At 40.4% G+C, this 23,091-nt stretch overlaps 1 protein-coding gene across 2 annotated transcripts in view; it reads right to left on the bottom strand.

Moving 5' to 3' along the window:
- DPP6 (dipeptidyl peptidase like 6) overlaps nt 1-23,091 on the bottom strand; it is a 395,509-nt gene that overhangs the window by 75,903 nt on the left and 296,515 nt on the right. For both annotated transcript variants that reach the window (XM_053944562.1, XM_053944571.1), the window contains exon 8: nt 6,219-6,339. In XM_053944562.1, the coding sequence (XP_053800537.1) occupies nt 6,219-6,339 (121 nt within the window). The remainder of the gene's footprint in view (nt 1-6,218; nt 6,340-23,091) is intronic.

Raw genomic sequence — 23,091 nt, 5'->3', positions numbered from 1 at the left:
ATGGTGCACAAAAATCTAGTCACCTTCAACAGGAAGCTAAATAATGGCTAACTGAGGCTTGGATGGCCCCAAGAGCTGCACAGCAGCTGCATGAACACAATGGGCAGCACTGAGTGATGTCCAAATGCAAAACACAGGAAAACTTCCTATTTTACTATGGGGGCAATGTCACCAAAGCACCACACTGCTTTTGCTACCTCATCTGAGCAAGCACACAAATGAAGGAACAAATTCCATGCAGCTTCCCCCAAAACCCCTGAAAAACACCAGCACATGCTTGAGAGCAAATGAATGGTTTTTAGACTTGCATTTCTGGCACTATCTGGTGTCATTTCCCAGTTCCATAAGTTTTCCCAATTCCCCTTACCCCATGACAGCTGTGTAAAACTGCAAATTTACCCATGTCCATGGAATATTTTCTTTATGACTGAAAATATGAAAGTTCTTAAAGTAAGATCTAGATTCTCTGTCCCAATTATTCTTCACATATCTTGTCAAAATAGAATAATTTGTAGTCCCATTAAGGCTGGTTTCTTTCACTGTCTGCAGCAATGACTTTTGTATGGCTAGAGATTTATTTATCCAGAGTATCTTAAAAAATGCAGTGATGAGTCAGTCTAATTCTTCATCTCATTCTCCCCAAGCAGGTTTTGGAGCTCCTAATTACTGGGAAAGGTTAGCCCTGCCTGTGAAATATGAGGATATGTCATCTCCTTCTCTGGTGGCACTAAACAGGAACTTTAGGACATACTTGCTTTCAGGCTAATTATGAATGTTCCTTTTCACATTCAGGCATAATTTGATCACCAAAGTTCCTGCTTCCATGCAGAAGTTCAGCATTCTCACGTTATAGAATGAAAAATTGAGCACACAGACGAATTAGGTAAGACACTGCATCAGCAGACTTACTGAGTGGTTTCCCAGTACTAAGACCACTTCCAGAGTCCCAGAATCAATATTTCTAAACGTAAGAAATATGTCTCCTTCACTTGCTTGAAATGCTTTAGGCATAAAAGATAGTGCTCAAAATAACTGATATTTGATTTGGCAGCTCCTGCCAGGCGCTGCACTTCCGAGACCAGTCATACATGTTCTAAATTTACCCTCTGATATTTTTTGTGAGATGCTGATTAAATTATGGAAAAGATTTTTCTTTATTACTGTGTTCTCTTTCCTCTCTTTATAAAGTGTACAAAAGGAACAGAAGTACTATTAGCATGAATCAGCCAGTGGCTTTGGATGTGTAGTTCCCATAAGCTCAGAGAGAGTTTCAGGGAAATGTGTGTGAGGGGAAATTGGGAGCCTTTCCTAGATCTTGCAGCAAAAAATTCTGCAGTTTCATTGTCTTAATGACGATGACATCCTGGCCTCTCCCACCAGGTGTCACTGCGAAGTCACACAAGAGGATCTGCTGGTGATCACGCAAAACGCAGACAAAATGAAGATTAATAAGGCATAGGAGTAATCTCTGAAAAAGACACTTTTTTCCCCTCCTCCTCCTGGTTCCTAGCCAGGAAGGAAACACAACCATTGTGTTAAGCTCAACAAAGCAGAGTATCAGCTTTAAAGGATGACTGTGTAAAGCTCATACTACTCTAGAGATTTAAATGTGTGTTGTGGGAGCTGGGGCTGGGGCTTGGCTGCCAGGCGTGGTTCCCTCTTGATGTCTGAGGATGAGGAGATGTCCAGATGAGACGTCCCAACCATGGTGTCAGGACAAATCTGGAATGGAGATTCTCAATTTGAGATGATCTTGAGATTTAGAGACTTCCAAATATAGAGACTACCTCTGATCTTCTGACAGTGACACGAGATAAGGGAGTAACTCACATGCAATTCTTACTTTTTAAAATCACTTCTTACCTTTTAACTCACAATCTATTCCTACCAAAGTCCCTAATAGCCACAGGTATGTCCCACAGAGCAAGATGCAAAAATTATTCCTTTGTTTTCCTCGTTTCTACTCTAGTATCTGAGGACACATGCAGCAAACTCCTCATGTCACACTTTATGCATGCCATAGGACCATCTATAGGTGAAAATCCTTCCTTCCCCTCCCAGCAGTGACAGAAGCACACACTACTGTGTCACGTCCTTGATTTCCAAAGCATGCACTTAGAGCATAACACCAGAAGTTATCCAGCTTTATCTGTGAACACAGACTTGCTCAAGGAGACCACACCAGGACTTTCTAGCAGTGCAGCCCAGAGCAGGTCCCTGTCCTGCTACAGGGACCCTGACTTACCCTGCTGGGCTGCTCCTGGTCTAGCAGCAACGTGCCAGTATGGAGGGAAGTCCTCCTGCCCCATCCCCCAGGACTGAAATCCCAAAATCAAAAAATTTCCAAACTGCAGCACAGGGACGTCTCAACCTTCTTTTGTCACTTAACAGAATCATGGAGGTGACTTCCACCAGAGTGCCTTCCTCACAACAGCTGAACAGCCTTTCCGAGTGCTTGGTAACAAATTAAGACACTTTAATTACACCATGACAGAATTAACTTCTGTGGAAGAGTGCTCTAAAAAAAGCATATAAATGAAATTAATTTTACCTGCAATTTACTTTTTAAATGCATGTTATTTTTAAGATATTACTACTTACATACAGAACATATAAATACCCTTATCTTATTGCTTTGGAAGTCCTTTTTGCTACACCAGCACTTGCTTTAAAATTATCTATAAGACTTATCATTGCTAAAACATATTCTCAAACCAACAATGATCATACAGCAAACTGAAATAAAAACCACTCTTTGCTGCTGCTATGCATTTAAATGTGTAGCTGATTTCAGTGGCGGAACTTTAAACTCTGTTTTATAGGCTATCACTCGATTTTAGTACAAGCATTTATCAGGCACAACTCTGAAAATGTTAAGTCAGACTATGAAAACATTGTCAATGCTTATTTTAGTAATAAACCCCATGCTTAATCTATGCTTTCATGTTACAGTAATCTATGTAGCAATCTATAACCTTCCAGCTAAATGCACTAAGTAGATTAAGCTCTGATTGATTTGAAATGTTTTTCACTATATTATCAAAAGTCTACAGATCAGCATAAATACCTCGAAGAAATTTTTTCTCCTTTGGCAGATTTACAAAAGCAGAGCTTAACTTGAATTGCAATGAACTTTTGCATTTTTCCAGGGCAAAAAGCCTGTCAAATTTACTCTAGATGTGCTGTGCTTATGGACTCAGGAAAAACCTGTGATTAATAGTGCAGCACATCTATTCTGTCGTGACAAGAGTGATGACATTGTGAAGACAAGTGTCCCCCCGGGTGTGCCATGCATGTGAAGTGTCAGGAGTCACCCCAAAGGGTGGCACTGCTGGGTTGCCATCCGCAGAGCTCACTGTGCAAACAGCTCTCACAAAGCTCGGGGAGGGGGGATTGCTGTTGGTGTGCTCTTGCTACGTAGATAAAACTTGTTAAAAGTCATCTTCCTCAAATAGAAAACGCAGAGTTTTATTTTTTGTGCTGCATTTGGGGAAAGTGAGAAGCAGGTTGTGAGCTGTAACAGTAACCCCGTGGGCACCACGAGGAGGCTCTGCTGTCACTGCCAGGGGTCACAGAACTTCAGCAACAAAAAGAGCACAGAAGAGAAGAGGAGTGTGCTGAGCTCTCTGTGATCCTGATTCTCGCAGCTCCTCTGCAGACTGTCTCCTGGAGCTGGCTGCACAGATGGAGGGAGATTTCTGCATATGCTCAGCACTCATCCTGGTGTCTCGATGAGACGGCAGCAGTGCAAACAAACACGGGCCTGAGCATCCCACCCAGCTCGGCTGGGAGGCGGGGAAGGCACGGCTACAAACCACAGCAGGAATGGGTGAAGAGCAAAAGTGGTCTTGAGGTGGCACAGTTCAGTCTTTGCCAAATTTTCAAGCGTTTCCAGTCAGGTAAGTTTGGATTTAAAATGTGGTCCAAGTTTATCCCACTGAAGAGGTGGCATCCAAGAAAAGGAAAGACTTTGGAAAAACAAAGGTGCTGATGTGTTGGCAGAGTATCCCAGGTTAAAGCTCACTGGCAATCATAACTGGATCCTCTTGGACCCCAAAGGGGAGGTGTCTCTCATTTCTCAGTTGTCCTTATCCACTTATCCCCATGGAATATCCAGCTTCTTCTGGATCCTGCCCCATCCATCCATGCTGCTGTCTGAGCACTGCAGACCCAAAAGCACCATGGCCCCACAGTTTGTTCAAGCACAAGTCCTCAGTCCTGACACCAGTCCCAGGTTTACCTCCATGAGGATTGTACAAGTGATGACAAGAGAAGGAGCTCAGCTCACACAGCTCCGCTCTGGATTTGATTTTGGATTCCCATTAGCTGGGACCGTTTAAATCAGATTTTCCTGTGGGACCTTCTACACCTTGCTTGTGAAAAAAGAGAATTATTTAGTTCAATGAAAACTGTATTAGGACATAAAGTGACATTTCCAAATCCTAATTCCTTTCAAACATAACCCCAGTGAACAGGTTCAATGGTCCTAATCTGCCTCATGCCTCACAGGTTAAAGAATCTGGCTTGGCATAACCAGACTGTACTTGATCACACATTCATTTCTTACCCTAGCACATTAACATAAAGTTAACAAGCAAATTCATTATAGAGGGCAAACCTGAAAGTCAATGTCAGCCAAGAAATTGCCTGAGCAATCCTGTAATTGAATAAAAATAGGTGTCAGCAAAACAAGTGTCATCCTGGGCTTGCTGGTGTGCTCTGAGTTCATGGGCTTGACAAACTCCTCTCAGTGTGGTGCTGTGTGTGAGACTCTGCAAGGAGACCTGATGTACTAAATGATGTTTATCAGACAAATATGGGTAGTAGTAGTAGGCACATTTGACCTCCAGAGTCAAACAGCCTGCCCACAACTTCACCAGCAAATTTATAAATAAAGTGAAGGAAAATTAGCATTTTGTAACTTCTTAACCACTTCTCTGGTTACAAAGTGCTTGCACAGCACAAGGAGGACACTTGCAAATATGCTGTATTACAGTAGAAACACGTATTTAAATATAAAAAATAATAAACCCCTATCAGATTTTTCCAGTGATGTGTTTGATGAGTTTGTACACTGATTTATGGGATCAGCATTTTTAGGAGGGGCAAACAAACTCATTTATTTTCATTCCCTCATTTCTGAGTCTAAGGGCCCCCTTCTAGCTGTGATACAGACCAATTTAAGTAGTGATACTTATTTTTACACCAATTAACTGTTAATGGCATTTTGTAATCTATTCTGTTCTATGAAGCCTCAAGAGATTTGGAAGCAGCCAACAGGACATGGTTCACAGATGTATCTAGAAACTTTCTCTCTGTAGAAATAAGACAACTTTGGGCCTGTGCTGGGACCTGTAGGAGAAAGTGTGACTTTAGAGGGAAGCTGTGTCACAGGAAAGAGACACTGCCAGGTCCAAAAGCCAGGATCCCTGTGAGAAGGAACTGCTGGCAGCAGCATTAGTGAGCAGCAGAGAGAGGGATGCATGATACATACCTGTTATACATGTACATATTCATATCCACAATGTGTGTGTGTGTGTTTTAAAATTTTTATGCTGACATATTAGTTTGAAAGCCTACAATGCCCAAAAGGACTGGGGGTGGTGAGGATCCTCTCCTAAGCTAACGACCTTTTCAAGCAGCTGCTCACAAACACTGAAAATGGCCATTTGCCAGATAAAAGGATCAAAGAAAACAGTGCTCCAGAGATGACCCTCCAGCCGGTCAGGCCCATTTTCACAGGAAAGAAGCCAATTACTGCGGTCTGCTTTCAGAAATTTTTTTAGGTGGCAAGATCTGGGCAGCTTCCAAGGCCCACCTAGTTCTGTGGAAAACAGCTAATCAAGTAAAATTGTTTCCTCACTTTCTCCTTTAAGATAGAACCCCTTTCTCTCCCCATTTCTGTCCTTTTCTGTGATTTGAAAACTGGCATGTCCGTGAGTGATTGCAGGTGCCATTAAATAATGAAGCAGTTCTGTTCATTAAAGCCCAGTGATTTATTACCTTTGGACTAAGGGAAAAAAAACAGCCAGAAAACAGAATTCTTACACCATTTCACATCATTTCCAGTCCAGCACATCAGGCAGCTGTTAGAATAGCAGGTTTTCAGCTCCGTGGTTCAGAAATGCAATGCTGGATGTCTAATCCCAGCCAGGCCTGTAATTCTAGAGTGTAACTTAAACTCATAACTAACTGCTGGCCTAAATGTTGTGTCCTACCTTCATACAGCCAGTCGCTGAGCCCATTGAAAATAACACCTTCCTTTCCTGTGGAGACCACTCGGATGGCTTGTTTCCCCACATGGGCACAGTAATAGATGTTATTCTCAAAGATAAATATCTGATTTGAAGGAAAAAAAAAAAAAAGGAAAAGAGAACAGCATTAAGCAGTGGCTCCAGCATAAAATGTTGCATTTTGCTTTTACAATAATTGGCAGTACAAAATCACATATCACAGTTCTATGACATCTTTTGTCAAAGAAAAAGGATTTCCACAGCTTGCTTCCAATGCCATCAGCTAACAGAAAGATGCTACTTTACAACAAACTGAAGCCTTGGTGCTTTGATATAAGCTTTATTTCTCTCACTCCTGTCTTCATTTCAGAAACAGAACTGTTCAGTCAGAGGGCATGAGATGAAGAGTTCCATAGCTTAGGTTTTGAGAGTTGTTAGAGCAATTGCTGTGAAATGCTCCTGTGAATCAGGCTCTTTATTCATGTGTTTAAATGCTGATCAGGAAGTAAAGCTTTAGCCAGCCAATAATAAAAATATTGTGCCATGGAATCAGTCTTTATCATGTGGTTAAGTTGTTCTGTGTTCCTCTGTCATCGATAGCACAATTCCTGTCCCCTCACCCCAAAGTGAAACACATCTTGCTGTAAGCAGAGTCACAGAATCACAAAATCACTTGGTTGTAAAACACCCTTTAAGGTGTTTAAGGTCCCTTCCAACCCAAACCATTCTATGATTCTAAGAGCACTGAGTCCAAGCATTAACCCAGCACTGCCAAGCCCAGCACTAAAGCACATCCTCCATTGCCACATCTACACATCTTTTAAATACCCCCAGAGATGGTGACTCCACCACTGCCATGGGCAGCGTGTTCCAGTGCTTGACAACCCTTTCTGTGAAGAAATTGCTCTTAGAATCCAACTTAAACCTCCCTGGCACAACTTGAGGCCATTCTCTCTTGTCTTACTATTTGCTCCTTGGGAAAAGAGACAGATCCCCCCTCACTACACCCTCCTTTCAGGTAATTGTGGAGAGTGACGAGGTCCCCTGATGCCTCAGGTTTTAGCTTTTATATTTTCCAGACTCTGTACTGCTTTAGTATGTAGTTCTGAGCTTCATATTATGGGAAGGTGAGCTCTCTTCACAGAGTAGGGAGACAAAACAATTCCTTCTCTAGCAGGGGACCAAGGACAAATGATCCAAGAACAAATGGCCCAAGAACATAAACAATGTGGACTGAAGAGAGAAAAACAAGAAGGATGGGACTTCATAACCTAAAGCTATAACTGGACAATTAACCCCAATATGCAAATGGATCAGAACTTTTAAAAGTGAGGGACCCTGTGACCAGCTGTGCATTTTGTGACCATTTTGGTTCATCTCAGGTGTAGCCCTGGCTGGGCTCTTGTGCTGCCCAAGGTGTATCCATTGAGGCCTTTCAATAAATCCCTACTTTATTCTTTAGCTCTGTCTAGTCTCTGTTCTAGGTCAGCCTCCACAAGGCATCACCCCCCTGAGCCTGTTTTTCTCCAGCTAAACAATCCCAGCTCCCTCAGCCACTCCTCATAAGATTGGAGCTCCAGACCCTTCCCCAGCTTCATTGCCCTTCTCTGGACATGATCCAGCACCTCAAAGTCTTTCTTCTTGTGAGGAAACTGAACACAGGGTTTGGGGTGCAGCCTCACCAGTGCCCAGGACAGGGGGACAGTCACTGCCCTGGTCCTGCTGGCCACACCATTTCTGATACAAGCCAGGATGCCTTTGGCTTTCTTGGCTACCTGGGCACACCTGGCTCATGTTCAGCTGCTGTCAGCCAGCACCCCCAGGTCCCTTCCCCTCAGGGCCACTTTCCAGCCACTCTGTCCCCAGCCTGTAGCACTGCCTGGTGTTGTTGTGACCCAAATGCAGGACTTGGCCCTGTTGAACCTCACACCACTGGCTCTTTTAGGCATCACATTTGCTGACCTCCAGTCACCTGGGCCCTCCCCAGTTAGCCAGGACTGCTGGTAAACGGCCCTCTCACCTCATGGGAGCTTTATTCTGCTCCCCATCCCTGTCTTTAACACATTTTTAAACTCTATTGAAACTGAAAAGATGTACTGAACAGTAAGCTGTTTAGACTGAAATGTAAACTGTTAATAAAATTTAGTAGACATTTATAGATGGGTTTTTCTACACTTGAAGATATTGGAATAAATGTTATGTATTTTTACCATGATACTAGAATGCAATTTCTCAAGTTATGAAAAGAAAGAATTGGGAAAAATATTTGCTTTCATCTTCTGTTTCATGTCCTATTATGGTATATGTTTCACCAAAAGATGAGCTGGAAAGATTCCAGAAGAAAGTACAGATCTTAATTTAATTCTGGCAGGAGTTATAGCAGGTTTGCCTAAAGGTAAAAATTATTACTGAAACTGTAGCTTGCTCTTCTTCCTTTTAAACTAGGAAGAGCTGTATTCAATGAATAGATTTGGAAAGTAAAAAATACATTGTGGAAGATGCTACATTCTCTTTCCTACCTTGAATTTTAGTAAACAGAGCAGCCAGATAAGGTATTCCAAGTAAAGAATTTTATGTATTAGCTAATCTGCATATGGGGAGGTTGTTGAAGTTTAAATGTGCATAAAAATTGTGAAGACTAAGCAGAATAAGATACTCAGGGTTCAAAAAATCCAAATCTCTGTGTCTGAGTACTAAATGTGCTAAGGGATGCTTGGGTAAGAGCTCTTCTATGACAGGCAAACAATCAAGTGGATTTATTCAAGTGATGCAACCCTTCCCTTGCCCACATTCTTCCAGCAAAATAAGGTTTGCAATATTTTATACTATATTCAATGTTTTATGAGTTTACAGGAAAAATAAAGAAGGTGGATTGACAACCTGTCCCCACTCTTCCCTTTTTAAAGTATTGCAATGTTTCCGTCTTCACTGTTTGAAGTTTCAAAGCTTCATTGCACTCATCAGGCTGTGTGAGGTATCTGGTAGCTGCAGTGGAAAAATAATAAAGTGCTCTGACTTCAAACTGCCTCCCATATAATTCAGAGCCAAACTGCAGCACCTCATGGAGATTCGAAAATTATCCTCCTAACTACAGTGCCTTGTACCCTAAAAATGTCAACCATAATCAAGATAAAAGATAACTGAAGCAGCACAAGGAAGATTTCTGTGTAATGTATCTTATAAATTAAGAAAAAGCTTTTGGACTTCTGTTATTCATCAAGAAAGAAATGTCTTTGGATTACCTCACATCCCATGTTAGAAACAGATTTGAAGTTATTGTGAAATACCTGTGTAACAATTGTTACTGTTTTGGTTTCATGGCATCAGAGCAGTGCTTTCTATCAAATGATCAATCCTGTCAGCTAATTAGAGGATAAGAAATTTCAGTAAAGAAAAATATTACAGACATCACTTTTACATTACTTTGTGCTGGCTTTGCATAGCACGCCTAGACAAATTTAAAATGATGACAGAAGGGATCAAGTTCAGTTTTATGTCTCTCTGTACAGGAGATAAAGAGCAGAGCCCAAATTTCTGGTGTCTTCTCTTTTGGTGTGCATATTTGAGCAAGACTTTAACCCAGACATTCTTGCAATACATGTGCCTTAAAATCCAACACTGAACACAACAACTGGCATGGAAAACCAAGCTGTGCTAAGCCTGTGCTGAGTACCATGTCCCTTTTCATCATGACACATTCAACACAGAGGAAAAAGATATTCTGAAAGAGGTAAGAAGAGTGGAAACATCCATACATAGACTGAAGAAACAGAAATTGCTAACACTACAGAAAAAAACAAGGAAGATGTAAGTTCTACAAGATGATGGACAGACACAGAATAAAAGGAAAAAATGTATTTTCACCATTTTATTTCTCAAAAACAACAGGCAAACCAATGAAACCTAGAATATTTTTCTTAATGAAATCAGAATTAACATATGGGACTTCTTGCCATTGGATCTAGCAGAAGACCTCTCTTTCTGCTGGATGTTTTAACAGATGCCCCCAAGATTAAACACTTAACAAAAATAATTGCAACATCTGAGGGGATTAAGATAAAGTTTGGGGTTTTTCAAATGCATTCACTTAATCCCAGGATAATAAAAATCAATGGATTTTGCTCTTGGCTTTGTGTGGCTCAGTATGTGACTTTGAGCTGTAACCCCTTTAGCCTCAGGTATCAGCACACCACTAACTCCTGTGGTCTGGCAAGAAATCTCTGCCTGTTTGCAACTGGTGTTAGAATTGAAAACCCCAAACCATTTGACATCCTTGCACCACACAACTAAAACTGCAGAAAAAAATATGAGGCTGATTGGATCACAAGCCTGAGACAGGAAGAAAACTCAAAGCTTAAGTAATTTATCCAGTAGGATAAATTTGTACAGTAGGGTAAATATTTGATCTAACAACAAATTGAACTTAATTCACTTCAAACATGCAAGAACCTTAATAACACTGATTGATTCCAGGATTTATTTAAAATTCTTTTGCAACTGCTTAAGGGCTTCTAAAATAATACTCTCCACCAAACTGACCCAGAGTGATATTCAGCAATTATGCCGCATTAATTAAAATATTGGTACTTTTAAATGGATTAATTTATGGATCTTTTCAGGAATATAATGAAAATCACCTCCGTAAGACTTAAAAAGTTACAGTGACCAACTATTTTGAGTAGGTGAACACCTCCTTTTACAGTTGGTCAACCTACCTTCCTTCCAGCCAAAGAGGTGTGTGAAATTCCTACTTCTCCATAGATCAAATGAAAATAAATTTGTGTGCACTAATCTGCATTTTTACTGCTCCTGTTTATTTTCCAGCTGTAGAGTGGCATTCCAAGTTTATGTGCTCTTTACCCCAAAATTTCTAACATATAACTTGACAACTGAATGAGCTGCATCACTCAAATTTCTCATAAAGTTAATGCCTGGATGCTTTTTATTTTAAGTTATTAACACACTGAGACGTGTAAATGTTTCCTACACCTTAAAGGCACCTTTCCACACTGCAAGGTGAGCCCACAGGACTCACCTGTGAGAGAATAGATAACTTGGAAAGGTTGGCACTCTGGCATGGAGAGTTTGATCAGCAAGAACTGGCCTTCATGTACAGACAGGCACAAACCTTTCCTTGACACTGTGTGCTGGGTTTGGCTGGGGTAGAGTTAATTTTCTTCACAGTGGCTGTGTTTTGGATTTGTGCTGAGCACAGTGTTGATAATGCAGAGATATTTTTGTTGCTGAGCAGGGCTTACACGGAATTTTCTGCTTTTTGTGCTGCCACACTGTCGAGGAGGTTGGGGGTGCCTGGGAAGATGGGGGGACACAGCCAGGACAGGGGACCCAAACTGACCCAAGGGTTATCCCAGACCACACAGCATCATGATCAGTATATAAAGTGGGAAAGGAGAAGGAAGAGGGGAGCTTTTGGAGTGATGGTGTTTGTCTCCCCAGGTCACTGATGTATGTGGTGGGGCCTGCTCTTCTGGAGGTGGCTGAACACCTGCCCAGCCATGGGAAACAGGGAATTAATTCCTGGTTTTGCTTTGCTTGTGTGCACAGCTTTTGCTTCCCCTCTTAAACTGCCTTTATCTCCACCCAGCTCTGGGTTTTACACTTGTGGTTCTCTCCCTGATTCCACTGGAGCAATCAGCTGTGTGGGGCTTGGCTGCTGGCTGGGGTTAAACCACAAAACCCTGCTTTAAATTCAAAATCAGTTCAATCTTCCTTTGAGGCTTAAAAAGACCAGGCACACAAAGGAAGACACAGTGAGTGGAGAAATAGAACTACAAATAAACACACCATTCTCTCCTCATCCAACATGAAGTATTTAATTGTTTCTTGTTTTTAACTTTAAACCTTTATTTTTTCTCCTTTTTTTGTTGGAAAACCAGTTTACCTGACAGCATATTCTGAATAATAAAAAAAGAAACAGAATAATTTTAGGACTTTTTGCCTCTCTCAGAATCACTTGTATTTATTTTGTAGAATCAGTAAACAAAAAAATCTATGAAAAGTTACAGACCTGCCACTGGTTAAAGGTGAGCCCATCAGGGACACTGCCAGTGCATCTGTGAAAATGTATTTATAAAAGGGTGAAAATGCTGGGTTTGTATGTATGTGAGAAGAGTGACAAAATGTGAGAGAAACAGCCTTGCAGACACCATGGTCAGTGGAGGGCTAGGAAGGGAAGGTATATTTTTATTTCTCACTCTCACAATTCTGTTACAATTAATAGTAAACTATCAAATTGATTTCCCCAAATGGAGTCTGTTTTGTTCCAATGGCAACTGGCAAGTGATCCCCCTGTCCTTAGCTCCACCCATGAGATTTTCATAGAATTTTCTCCCCCAGGCCCACTGGGGAGGGGGACTGATGGGCAACCCACCACAATAATTCCACAAGAGGATTTAAAGTCCCTTTAATCAAGGACTTTTTAAAAAACTTTTCAGCATAAGACACTAAGCACAGTCTGACTCTTGTTCATTTTCTTTTGGGTTTCAATGATAGGAATGTTTTGTGCTGAACTGTATATTATCTACATATTTATATGGTGTTATTCATCACATTGATCAGAAAGCCTCTGGAAAATACACAGATTTATCTTACCAATATGTTCAGGAAGTGGAAAAGTATTATGTCTTTATTTATATGCTCAGTAGCTGGCTGAGGTCTGTAACAGAGCCACAGCTTGTAAATATGGTTTGGAAATGTCAGATCATGGACACAAGTAGTTTTGAACATAATCAAACCCTTCCTGGAAATGCACATACAGAAAGACCCCTCCCTTCTCTCCACCATTTCTAGTGTTATCTAATTCCATCCAAATATTTTGGAGAGATCCCTTCTTAAGCTGGTTTTGTTTTCACACTGACATATGAAACCTGGAAGCTGAGGACTGTGAAAATGAAAAGCTGCAAAGAGAGATATTCCCTGCTGTTTGTTTGACTTAAAACCTGTCTGTACCACCCAGATATTAGCCTGGGCCTGTCCTCATCCATGTAGCATCTTGAAGCAGAAACAGTAATTGTGTTTTCATTTTGTGATACCAAGGAAGTGTTAGAACCATTGTACCAGAAAGGTCTTGGCATTTTGCAGTTACTGCTCCTAACATCAACTTCAGCAGAAAAATGTGTGATCAATTCAAAATCAGTTGTAAAGTTTGTTGCTGATTGATTATGCAGTATTTAATGAATAATCTGCCAATTTCTTCTTTTGAGCCTCATAAAATGCAAACTTTGATGTTCAAATAGCTGTCATTAATGTATTCTGTCATTAGTGTTTTTCCTAATGCATATGATGTGATTACACCAGCTCTCATCAGTTCCTCAGAAAGGGTGATAAAACCATAAACTGCTCCTCACCAGTGAGCTTCCATAATAAGATCTAGTATTTTAATTAGGCTTTTCTTCTTGCCATTTAAATATAGTTCGAAAGCAGGTGATAAAAAAGATACAAGACAAAAAACTTCAAACTGTTTTCATTCTCTCCTTCAATTGGTTCATGTTCATAATTTAGGAAAGAGACAGATAACAATTGTGATGGAAGACTGAGATAAGGGATTTTTAAATCAACTTTTTTTCTTCACAAAATGAAAATGTCATCATTAAGACCAGTGATTACACAATTAAACTCTTCCACACAATCAGAACACTGCAGAGACTCACATCTTAATAAATAATTGACAGAAAAGGCTACAATTGCAGTTTTTCATACCAGGGTTTGTCTTTGTTTTAATTCAAAGTAAGAAGCTTACTCTTTAAGACACCAGGGATTTAGAAAACACAGCAGTTTCTGAAGGTATGCCGCAAAGAGATAAAGCTCAGTTTAATTCAAATTTACCTTACCCAGACATAGGCAAAGGTAATGTTTACATCAAGGGGAGGACTACATCTGTTTAAAATAATTCTGCAGGAAAGCTTTCTGGAGAGAGAAGCTGAAAAAAACCCAGGGAGCACTACAGCCAAAGAATGCAGAAGTGAAGATTGATCCTTGTAAGAATCATCCTGATCCATGAACACATCAAAACCAATATTCATGACTCATCACTGGGGATGGAAGACTTGAAAACATCTGATTGTGCAAGGGAAACCACCAGAGCCACTGCAAAAGTCAAACAAAAAATCTGCTGCCTTCAGTGGCCTTGACTTGTGGCTTTGGGAAAGGAAGAGTGGAAGAGTCACCCCTGGTAAATCGTGCAAATCTCCTGATTTTAGCCACATAGCTTGGAAACTGCCAATATACCTTGCAAAATAAACATTAAGAACTTAATTTTGCTTTCATCACATGAGATCAACAAAGCAACCAAAATGTCAGAGAGAATGGAAAAAAATCATTCCTTCATGTCTTCAAATAAAGAAACATTTCCTATGTCTGTGAACAGTGCCCAGGGCTCTAGAGCAGAGTCTTAAAGGTTCCCCAGAGAGGATGTGGCTCTCCAGGTCTGGAGGTGACTTCTCTCTGGGGCTGGGGGAGGTGATCACCTTGCAGGATGTGGGTATGGGTGGAGGAAGGAAAGGAGCAGTGGGAGCACCTGGTACCAGCTTTCTGGTCAGGAAGAAGGAGATGTGCAAAAAAGCTGGAAAAACCCAGGGAGCACCATTTGCTCCATACAAATGGAAGAAGGCTCACATTCAAATACCCTGATCCTCATAGGTCCTCAACCTTTATCTCCTGCAGGGTCAACAACACAGACACAATAACCCAGGAGGTCTGTGGAGGGTGTTTGTCCTGACACAGGTGATGAAAGAGCTGATGGAGATGTTCTGCTGGACCTCACACTTTCAAACCAGGAGAAATTACAGAGCAGGGTGAAAGCTGGGAGCAGCTGATGCTGCACACACCATGAGGTGATGAAGTTCAGGATCACAAGAGGAAATATGGCAACAAAAAGAATAAAGCCCTGGAATTTAGGAGAGCAGATTTTGGCCTATTCAGAAACTTGCTTGGAAGTATCCCACTTGCATTGTCTCTTAGGAAATCAGTGGAGATTTTAAGATCTTGTGGGTTTAAATGCTTTTAGACAATCCAAAACTGTCAAAACTAATACTCAAGATAAAGTCTCACATAATGGACTATAGAAGTAATGGCAGATTGATATAATATGGAGACACATTCCCAAAAGTTTTCCTTTTAAACTGGGTAGAGAAGAGATTTCTTTTTCTTCTTGATTCCCCCAGTTTAAGTCCTTCAGTGCATTAATATTCTTCTCCATTTTTACAGGTTTCTTTATATTTTTGACATTGCATCGTTACAGATGCTGTGCATTTCCATTTGTATTCTGTGAGCAGGTTAGACCACAACATGCATGGATTGTAATCACACCTAGAATCTGCCAAAGTACAGCCAAATAAACAGTTATCACAATTCTGGAGACTTAAAATATATGTTTCAAGAAAAATGTGCTGCCCTATTTTCTGTTCTTCAGGGAAGAAAAGAGGGTTTGTTTCACCTCAACAAAGAGAAAGAGCCATGGCTGCTTCTGTCTTATTGCCCTGTATTCTAATGGGGTTATTTTAATTTATAACCGCCTTGTTATATAAAAGAATGTAATAGTAAATGTACCATTTAGTATGGAACTCTGCTTCTGCTTTTAAGTTCTGCTTGATGGATTATCGTGTATTCTATAACCTAATATCTCTGATGGCTATGTAGGGCATGACTATAAATTAGATTATTTAATGTGAGATGATACAGTGTTCCATTTAAAATACTTTATCGTGTTATAGAGAGAACACCTGACTAAGAAGTGCACAAAGATTATTTGTGTCAGCATAAAGAAACTGGCAATTGGGATTTAGGATTCCTCCAGGTGCACATCTGACCTTGGACAGAGAGCTGGACACTGCAATATTCCTCTTTAATTAGAAACTTGGGTGTAGAAACACTCAACACCTATTCCAGCAGGTGAGGAGGAGAGCTAACAGAATTTTCCATGAAGTTTCCTCATCTCTCTGGTAAATGGCAGCTCCTGGGGAAGGAGTGACCAGCACCACAAGCCGAGGTGGGACAGTCCACGGTCCCTTGGGTGGCACTGCTCAGTCCTGCTTGTGGCATCCCAGTGTCTGGTACTTCACCACACTCTGAGCAGTGGCTGCTGCTGTCTAAAGGAGAAGGTCAATATTTTCACTGGAGTTTTTCAAGAACAGCACTTTTCATAAGCACATATTCCAAAGGACATCCTCCACCAACCACTGATTTGTAAAATGCCAGGAACACTTGTGCACAGACAAGAAGATACTTTTGGCAGTTAGATCTCTGAAAATGCCCTTAACAAAAAAGAGTGGTTCAATATCCATAAATCTCAATTGAAATTCCAGAAATTTCTGTAAAGGGAGGGAATAGGTGGGAGTAGGGAATAACTTCCAGTGGTACTGACCCAATGCTGGAGTGTTTTCCTGCTAGGAATATTGTACAGGTGAGGAAATGTGGTAACATATAAAGGAAGAGAATTCAGTACTTTCCTTGTAGAGGAATAGGATGGTGAGTTCCTCTAAGCTAGCAAATCCATGGATATTTGCATTTCTTGTAAGAACACAAGTTCTTAAAAGTTTCTCTAATGCAGACACTGAATGTCAGCATTTAATGCATCAATTCTGAAAGTCCATTTAAAAGTAGGAATCTATTGCTGTAACTTCACCAGAAAACAAAGTGACATATAAGATATCACAGAGGAAGTGGCAGTGTCGCAGCCCCAGGGAAAATGCCTGCATCATCCTATGTGTCATATTTGGATGTAAGGGCAAATATTTTTTGATTTATTGGTGAAACTTCTATGACAAATAGCAAATTTAATTTTGTCCTCTGAAATATTTCACAGCCACAAAAAGAGCAACATCCTATTTTAATTAAAATTACCTACATTTTCCTTCAGTAACATTTATTGGAGCGCCTGCAGTTATCCTAAATATCTTGCTCTTTTGCCACCTGATGAAGATGCAGTAGCAAGGATGCTGGGAGGAGAAGAGATGTGACCATTTCTCAGCAAAGAACATAACACTGACAGTGCCAAAGCCTCCCTTTAGGGCATAAGGACCCAGCACCAAGCCCAGGGGTGGCAAAGGAATGACTAGGATGTGAAAAGTTAAAAATAGGACACTGCTGCCACTGCTGCCAAAGAGAGAGCATCAAAGGAATAACACCTCAACAAACAAAACAAAACAAAACCTAAACACAACATTTTTCCAGTAGAACTATTTGAGTAAAGTGAGGGGAGAGGGGAAAGGAGCAACCTGTCCAGGTGCTCAGTGTATGATATATGTATTTAGATAGATGTAATATATCTAAATTAAATTTTCCTTAAAAAATTATATTCTGACCCTCAAGAAAGGGATGAGGAGATAGCACATCTATGCTGAAATTCTTGCTATGCTGAAATTCTTGCTTTTCCAGAATGCAGGGACCATGTTAAAATCTGTCTGAATATCCCTCACTATGCTTAAATAGGGTTTATATAGACTTTGGGGCTGGGGGGAGAGGGAGACAGAGCAGAAGTCTCTGGTTTTTGCAACTAGCAAGATAAGAAAGCCAGAATAATTACATACAGTAGACCACAGATAAATATTGATTCAGATGTCATTGCAAAAAGAAAAGGTGAGGGAACAACAGCTTGAAAATAATGATGCAAAATTCTATGAAAGAATGGTAGAGACAAATAGACCTATAGCAATTATACACAGAGCAGTTTAAAATCCCTGCTGGAATAGGAACAGCAGATGATTCAGTGCCTCCTGTGAAAATGGTCCTCTTCCCTTGATATCTGAGCAGCCCTTCTGCCTGGAACTAAGATGGCATGACAGGCACAAATTCAGGCAGGGAAAAAACTCCTAATTAGAGGAGTCACTCCAGTTTAGTTCCAGGTGTCATCACTTAACAAGATTTTTTTGCATCTAAATATCCTAGTTGGAAAGATATTGTACTACAGCATAAAAAAATTATAAGGGAGATGGGTAGGTTCTGGTCATGTACAGCAGGATCTATCATTCAAATGTTGTATATGTTTAAAAAATCCAATGGTTCACTTAACTGTATTGCACTTTTTAATATTTATGACACTAAGCTGTTTACCAGCATCAGCATTCACTGTTTGAAGGCTCCTGCAAACCCCTAACATGGTAGATGATGAAAGAATTGCTCCATTTTTTTCCCCCTGGCATTTGCATTTCCCTGAAATTGAGATTTCTTATTGCATCTTTTGCACCTGCTGTGAAACTTCTGCTACCTTAGAACCAATTATAAACTTGATTGCAGCACAATCTACAAGAGTGAGAGACAGTTCCTGCTCCAAAAAGAGTTGACACTGAAAAAGGTTTATTGCCTATGAATGCAGGAAAAACCTGTTTTGACCCTTCTGTGGGGCTGCAGTAAATGCAAGGACATGCAAACTTCCAGCAACCCCAATCTGCTTTCTGGATGGTTTTGGTACTTAAAGAAACTGTGTAAACAGTAATAGACTGACTGGTCAGGAGAACCTTAAAAGAAATGTTTCTCTTTGTAGAAGAAGAAATACTATGATCTATGAGAGAGATCTTTTAGAATTATAACTGCTGCCTCTAAAGTTGTGCAAAACTGCTTCCCCAGCATCTGATGTGTCACCATTACCATTAATATCTGTCAGGATGGTTACAGATTCTGATTTTGAAAAAAAAAAAAAAAAAAAAGAAAACAGCAGCACAACAGAAGTGCTTCTGCTTTTGATATTGGAGTTTAACAGCTCCTGTGAACTGTATTGATTGCTGTCAATGCAGACAAATATTCACTGCATTTTATTAGAGCAGGCCTCCTGCTTTCCTCTTCTCTTTTGGCAGCCCATGGATATTCCTAGCTGTCCTTAATGCAAATACTTTGAACCTGGATGTGCTCATTTTGGGATAAAAGCCTCCTGAAAGCTTTGGGTTTATTGGATTCCACCTCAGTTAAAGACCTGCACTGGTCAGTCTCTTACTCCTGAAGCGCTCCCTGATTTTTTCTGTGCTGCCAAGAGAAACAGCAAAGGAAATCTCTTCACAATTAACTCATTTTTCTTGATAAATAAAGCTCCAGGCCTGTCAGCCACACAAGTTTCATGAAGCTGAGCTCAGGATCACAGGCACCATTAACCTTTGTTAGATACTGTTGGGGCAGATGTACCACAGGAACATTACATGAGCTCTCAGCATGTGGGCAGAGCCTTGGAACATGAGATGGAACATGATGAAACTGGTAAAATATTCCAATAAGATCAATTAACAGAAGGTTTTTATTTTTTGGGGGCAAAATCAGAAGTGGGTAGCTGTTGAGTCATAGATGGCATGAACAGAAAAAGAGAAGAAATCCAAGGAGTGAAGATTCTGGTGCAGATAAGCATGCCCAGAACAGGACAAAGGTACAGAATAACACTTTTTTTGCAGTCCTGTCATGCCACCCACAGCCTCATAGTGCTGGAAAATATCACACAAACTGAGGATAGTACAGTCTGTTCACTAAAAAACCACCAAGCACCATGCTGAAGGCCAGTAGGCTGATGAAATGGAATACTAAGTGTGGCTTTGGGCTGTCAAGTGCACCATGGAAAGGATGGATTTTTCCCATAGGCATTTTGCATAGTCATTTACACCCACAAATAGTGAATATATCACACAGCTATTCCAAGTTAACAGTGTTTTTCACTTATTCTGTAAAGGCATAAATGATGACTCATGCTGTAGGACAAATGAGAGGAATGAGCCCTTTATTAACAGGCAGATTTAGGGAGTGTGTTCCCTCTTGCATTGAAATTAGTGGCTCTCTTCCTAATGACTCTGGAGCTCACACTGGTGAGGGCCCCATTCTTCCAACAGCTTTGTGAGACTTAATTTGTCAAGACTTTGGCTGAGATCAGAGAAAAGCTGAAGCATTTTTCTGAGATGCCAGAAGTGAGAGCTTTTTTGCATTCTGATCTTCTGACAGATTTTCTCTGATCCAGTATCTGCCATTATTTAAATAGCTCAGTTGGCATGTGTGGCATTCTGCAGGCTAGTAAGAAGTCAAGAAACATGCTCTGAGGACTCAATCATCCAAAAATTGGCATATAATTTAATGAGAAAGGACAAAATAAAGCAAGATAAATAGAAAATTGCTCCTGGGAATATTCCACTATATTTTTAATTGCAAAGAATGCAGATCATTCAGGCTCCTTCTATTTCAGATTTGTTTCTTTCTTGACTGATTAGACATACAAGAGAGAAAGAGGTCAGGCTCAGCAACCCAAAGTTCCCCTAGGAAGGATGAAATAGAAGCTACAAAGAGAATAAAAATTTTGGAACCAAGCCCTCTTACTCTCCTGCCCTGCCTTTCCTTTATGTTGCCAAAAAAGAACAAACCAGGAGATTTCAAGGGGAAAGTTTTTAATTTCCTGAAAATTGGGGTATCTTCAAGGTGATGCAAAACACACTTGCCCTTGGCTCCCACCTTTCCTGGGAGGTGCAGCATGAAATTGGATTGAGCCTGTGCCCAGGGGCTGCTGCTGTGTGCAGCACCAGGGCTGACACACACCTGGGGTCCTCACTGCTGCTGCAGGACCCCCCCAAATCCCTCAGGAACCTCCTGGGACCGGGGGAGCTGACTTGTGGTTCCCAGCTACTCCTTTCCCTCCCACTCAACATATTTTCCCTCCTTCTGCTGCAACACAACTCAGTGTACATTTAGCAAACACATTCCCACTATCAGATTTTAATAGGCTTTAATTTTTCTCTGTCTTTGCATCTCCAAAGAAGGTGACACGAATTTTACTGGCAATTATATTCTGAGTAACCCAATTAGTCCTGAAATACAGAGCATGAACATGGTGTGTTTCTAGATCTCATTTATTATTCTTGTAGGGATTTTTTTTTTAAATTTTAAAAGCTTCTTTTTTTTTCCTCTGGCAATTCTCTGCTGATTATTAGATATAAAAACATTATATGGATGTATGTAAAAGCATGTTTATTTTATAAACTACAGCTATGACTTTATTTCAAGTTAAATGACTGGCAAAGAAAAGGGCAAAAAGGCACACATGTTAGCAGTATGAAAAAATAATGCTTAAAATACCAGTGAGTTGCTCCTCACCTACCCTGATTCCAAATGCAAGAACATAAAATAGAGCTCAATTACAGGCCAATAATTTTACATATCTCAAAGTAAAAAAAGACAAAAAAAACAGAAGGAAAAAAAAAAGCATGCAGAACAAATTTGCTGTAGCAAGATTTTTCCAAGATTCATATGGAATTCAACAAACACAGGGATTTTTAAGGGTACCAAAAATGCATATAGCATGTACTCCACAGAAGGAACATGCATGAAACTTGATGTCTTCAAGAATTCTTAGAACTTTGAGTTTCCACTATAAATTGCTTAAAAAATATGGTGGAAATTAGTATCACCCTCTTCAACATTAAATTATAAAGTTGGTTGTAAAGAAGACTTTTCTTCTCCTGGATTGTGCATACTCTCCTGTTGGAGATATAATTTGTCTGTTTTGGTATGAACATTTTTCTTGGCTTTGGTATAAGATCCCCTCAGATCTTGTTCCAAGGTGGAAATTAGGTGCAGCCCTTCAGCTTGGTAAAATGAGCATGGGTGTGAGTCAGCAGTGAGCCGTGACCCCAGGTGCTGAGGGCACACAGGTTCACAGCAAAACCCTGTAAAAGGAGGGAAGATTCACTTGTGGGGTGGAGAATGTGACTAATGCCACTCAATATTAGATTTTAATTAGCAGATGTAGTTGTTGTTACACGTCGTGAAGCTCTGTTAGACTTAAAATAGACCTAGTGAGCAGTGAAGGAAAAAATGTTTTGGGTTTCTTTGTTGTCCTAAAGGTATTCCCTACATGTGGTGGGGGGATTGGAACATGATGTGTGAGGTCTCTCCCAGCTGTGTGCAGAGAAAGCAAAAAGCTCCTCAGAAGACATTTTGCACAGAGGCAAAGGCTGACTCTCCTCTCTGATCAGATCTGAGGTCAATGACTCTCAAACACAATTTTCCTGATGGAGCAGACTTTCCTGTTCCTGTGTCTGCTGTGTTTTCTCCAACCTGATTTTCAGGCTTGCAATGATAATGACTCCTATTTCTGTATTTTTAAATCACAGAATTTAAAACAATCCAGTTAAGGACACAGACAAACAGTCCCCAAGAGAGGACTGGGACCAGGAGATACATGCCAGATTTTCTCTTATAATGAGATTTCAAAGCTCATTTTTTGGTATAACGCTTCCATACCAAAAAAGATGTTGCCACTTTTTCTTTTCTTGCAATGGTAGAAAGAGAATGTTTGGAATATAGAAAAACTTAATATTGGATTTGCACCAGGAAATGAAGCCAGGGGATCTGGCCAGGAAATACATGCTCTGAAAAATGGGCACATCCAGGATGGCAGTGGCTGAGGGGTAATATACTGGGGATTTTAAGATTTTTTGCAGTATGAATAGCTCCATGAAATACAATGAATCCCTGACAAGTGGTGTGGTTGTTTTTTTTTTTAAGCAGCTCTGAAAACTTTCCAGGATCCACTTCTAATTCTGTCTATTTTGCAAACAACCACAGGGCAAATTCAGGGCAGCTCTGTTCTAGAGAGATGCATTCTCCAAACGGAGCTGCTAATATTAACATATCCCCAGAGCCAAGTTTGCAAGTCTGAAGATGCCCTTGTGAAGCAATGAGATGCTAAATAAATCAAACTATTATCTCTATAATCTGTCCTGTGTCCAACACTGGGAGAAGCAGGTGCATCCTCTCAAAAAGCTTTCATAAAGTGTTCTTTCTCTGCATTTTTAGACACGATTACTTTGAATGGATATATTTGAGCATTTTATAAATAAATTACATGATAGAACAATCATAAATAAATGCTAGAAGCTAC

This window comes from Vidua chalybeata, chromosome 1, assembly GCF_026979565.1.
Source record: "Vidua chalybeata isolate OUT-0048 chromosome 1, bVidCha1 merged haplotype, whole genome shotgun sequence".
Taxonomy (NCBI): Eukaryota; Metazoa; Chordata; class Aves; order Passeriformes; family Viduidae; genus Vidua; species Vidua chalybeata.
Note: the sequence above shows the minus strand (reverse complement) of the source record. Positions and strands in the feature narration are given on the sequence as shown.